At 38.6% G+C, this 2,414-nt stretch overlaps 1 protein-coding gene across 1 annotated transcript; it reads right to left on the bottom strand.

Moving 5' to 3' along the window:
• Nucleotides 1–1,029: 1,029 nt before the first annotated feature.
• On the bottom strand, nucleotides 1,030–1,890 carry LOC104979745 (olfactory receptor 52N4-like). The gene has a single exon (XM_010828261.1). The coding sequence runs from the start codon at nucleotides 1,888–1,890 to the stop codon at nucleotides 1,030–1,032; it is 861 nt and encodes a 286-aa protein (XP_010826563.1).
• Nucleotides 1,891–2,414: the final 524 nt, after the last annotated feature.

Genomic DNA, 2,414 nt, shown 5'->3' with positions numbered 1-2,414 from the left:
AAATAGGATGATTTTGTGATAAGTTTTTTTACACATTTATAAAAAGAAAAATACTAAGAGATCAATTAGAGAATGGAAATAAATTAGTGTAAGTTAGTAGCATCAGGGGAAAGTAATGTAGAATTTTGGAAGTTGGTTAAGGAGAATCAACTTTGAAATTCTTTTTATGATGTCTGTGACAATGCTATAAAAATATATTCATAATATCTCACTTTCATTTTAATTTAGGAAGACATTGAATACTTTCCAGAAAATGTTCAGCTAATTTTATTGTTCAGTGTCATTGTATTTCAGCTCAAAAGCAAAGAGGTAAACATTGCTGTGCATAACCCTATACTCATAGAAATACATTTATTATAATATATTATAAATCTCATTACTCTACTTCTCCTTCCAATGTGTGCAAACTTTTAAAGTGTTTTTGAAAAAAGAGACAAAACATTCACTGAGAAGCAAGCAATTATGAGAAAAACTCATACAAGAAGATAGCTGGTCAGATTCCAGGTCACTATGTTTCTCATAAGACACAGAAAGGCTTACAACATAATATTATTGACCCTGTGGTATATACTTTACAGTCTTGTCTTTAAGAAGTTGTTGAGAAAACAGAAGACTTTATGGAATAAAGTAAATATACTGTAATTTTTCCACAGTTAAATCAGTTATTATATTGAAACTTCATTCACAATTAAAAACAGCAGTTTCAGTCATCTGGTTCCAGATCATTGCTTTTGCCTAATTCAGTTTACTGAATAATTGCACCAGTTTCCATTAGTATTTTTTCATTCTTGGAACTTGACATTATTGAGATCTGAGTTATACAAAGAACCTAGACGTGAAAAACTCATATGGATGGTGATTTGACATGAAAAATTTTGGAATTCTGCAAAAAAGCAAAAAAAATAAGGAGATGGATTATTATCCACTCACTTGGCAAATTCAGATACGTATTCTTGGAAAGCTTTCTCCTTAGACAAACAGACAGGATCATTCTTTCCTTTCACATCTCATCATAGGCAAACAGCTCTTTCATATACTATGGGATTTGATAAACTTGGAACCTGAAAGAATCCTTATGACGCAATCTCGTATCTGCTTAGTTTTCACCCCATAGACAACAGGATTCATAGTGGGGGGTAGGAGCAGATAAATGTTGGCCACAATGATGTGGCATGAAGGAGAAATCCTGTGACCCCTAAAGCGGTGGGAAAAGAATGAAAAGAAAGCTGGACTATAGGAGAAAACAATGGAACAGATGTGAGCAGTGCACGTGCTGAAGGCCTTCTGCCGAGCATCTGCAGAGGAGAGGCTGACCACTGCCCTCAGGATCATGGTGTAGGAGACTGTGATGCATAGGATGTCAAAGCCCCCAATCAGGAGGGCCACCATCAGACCATAGATAACATTGACCTTGATGTTGCCACAAGACAACTTGGCCACAGACATGTGATCACAGTAAGTATGGGGGATTACATTGCCTCTGCAGTAGGGCAGGCGCTTGGTGAGGAAAGTGAAGGGAATGATGAGCAACACCCCTCTGAGAAAGGTAGAGAGACCTGCCTTTGCAATGACAGGATTTGTGAGGATAGTTGAGTAGCGCAGAGGGTAGCAGATGGCCACATAGCGGTCCAGGGCCATGAGCATGAGCACCCCAGACTCCATTCCTGTTAGGGTGTGGACGAAGAACATCTGGATCAGGCATCCATCAAAGCTGATTTCCTTGAAATGGAACCAGAAGATGCTGAGGGCTTTGGGGATTGTACTAGAGCTAATGAAAAGGCCAGTTAGGAAAAGCATGGCCAAAAAGTAGTACATGGGTCTGTGCAGGGCATCCTCATAGCGGATGAGGTAGAGGAGACCACAGTTCCCTACAACAGCCACAGCATACATGGAGCAGAACGGGAGAGAATCCACACGTGCATGTCCTCCAGTCCTGGGATCCCATTAAGAATGAAGGAGGCTGGTGTCACGTCTGTTTGGTTCAGCATTATCATGATCAGGCTGGTGGAGTCATTAAGAAAATTGTATGTTTTTAGTTTTATGCCTGTATTGCTTTTTTTTTTAACCCTCCTAGATTTGGAAAAACAGAAAATTTGTGGATCTTCTCTCTGTGTCTCTTATCTTTGTTCAGTATTGCACTTTAAATCACAGAACCCAAAAATTTAAATGTCAGGAATTTACAATAGAAACATAGTTTAAACACATTCTTGGTTCATACTCATGCTTAATATACACCAAGCACAGCCTTAGAATTTCATAAATATTAACTCATTTAATCCTCACCACCATCCTAGATAGCATATTCAAAAGCAGAGACATTACTTTGCCAACAAAGGTCCGTCTAGTCAAGGCTATGGTTTTTCCTGTGGTCATGTATGGATGTGAGAGTTGGACTGTGAAGAAAGCTGAGCACC

The sequence above is a fragment of the Bison bison genome, unplaced genomic scaffold, assembly GCF_000754665.1.
Source record: "Bison bison bison isolate TAMUID 2011002044 unplaced genomic scaffold, Bison_UMD1.0 scf7180017858536, whole genome shotgun sequence".
In the NCBI taxonomy this organism is placed as follows: domain Eukaryota; kingdom Metazoa; phylum Chordata; class Mammalia; order Artiodactyla; family Bovidae; genus Bison; species Bison bison.
This window is presented reverse-complemented; position numbering and strand designations above follow the sequence as displayed.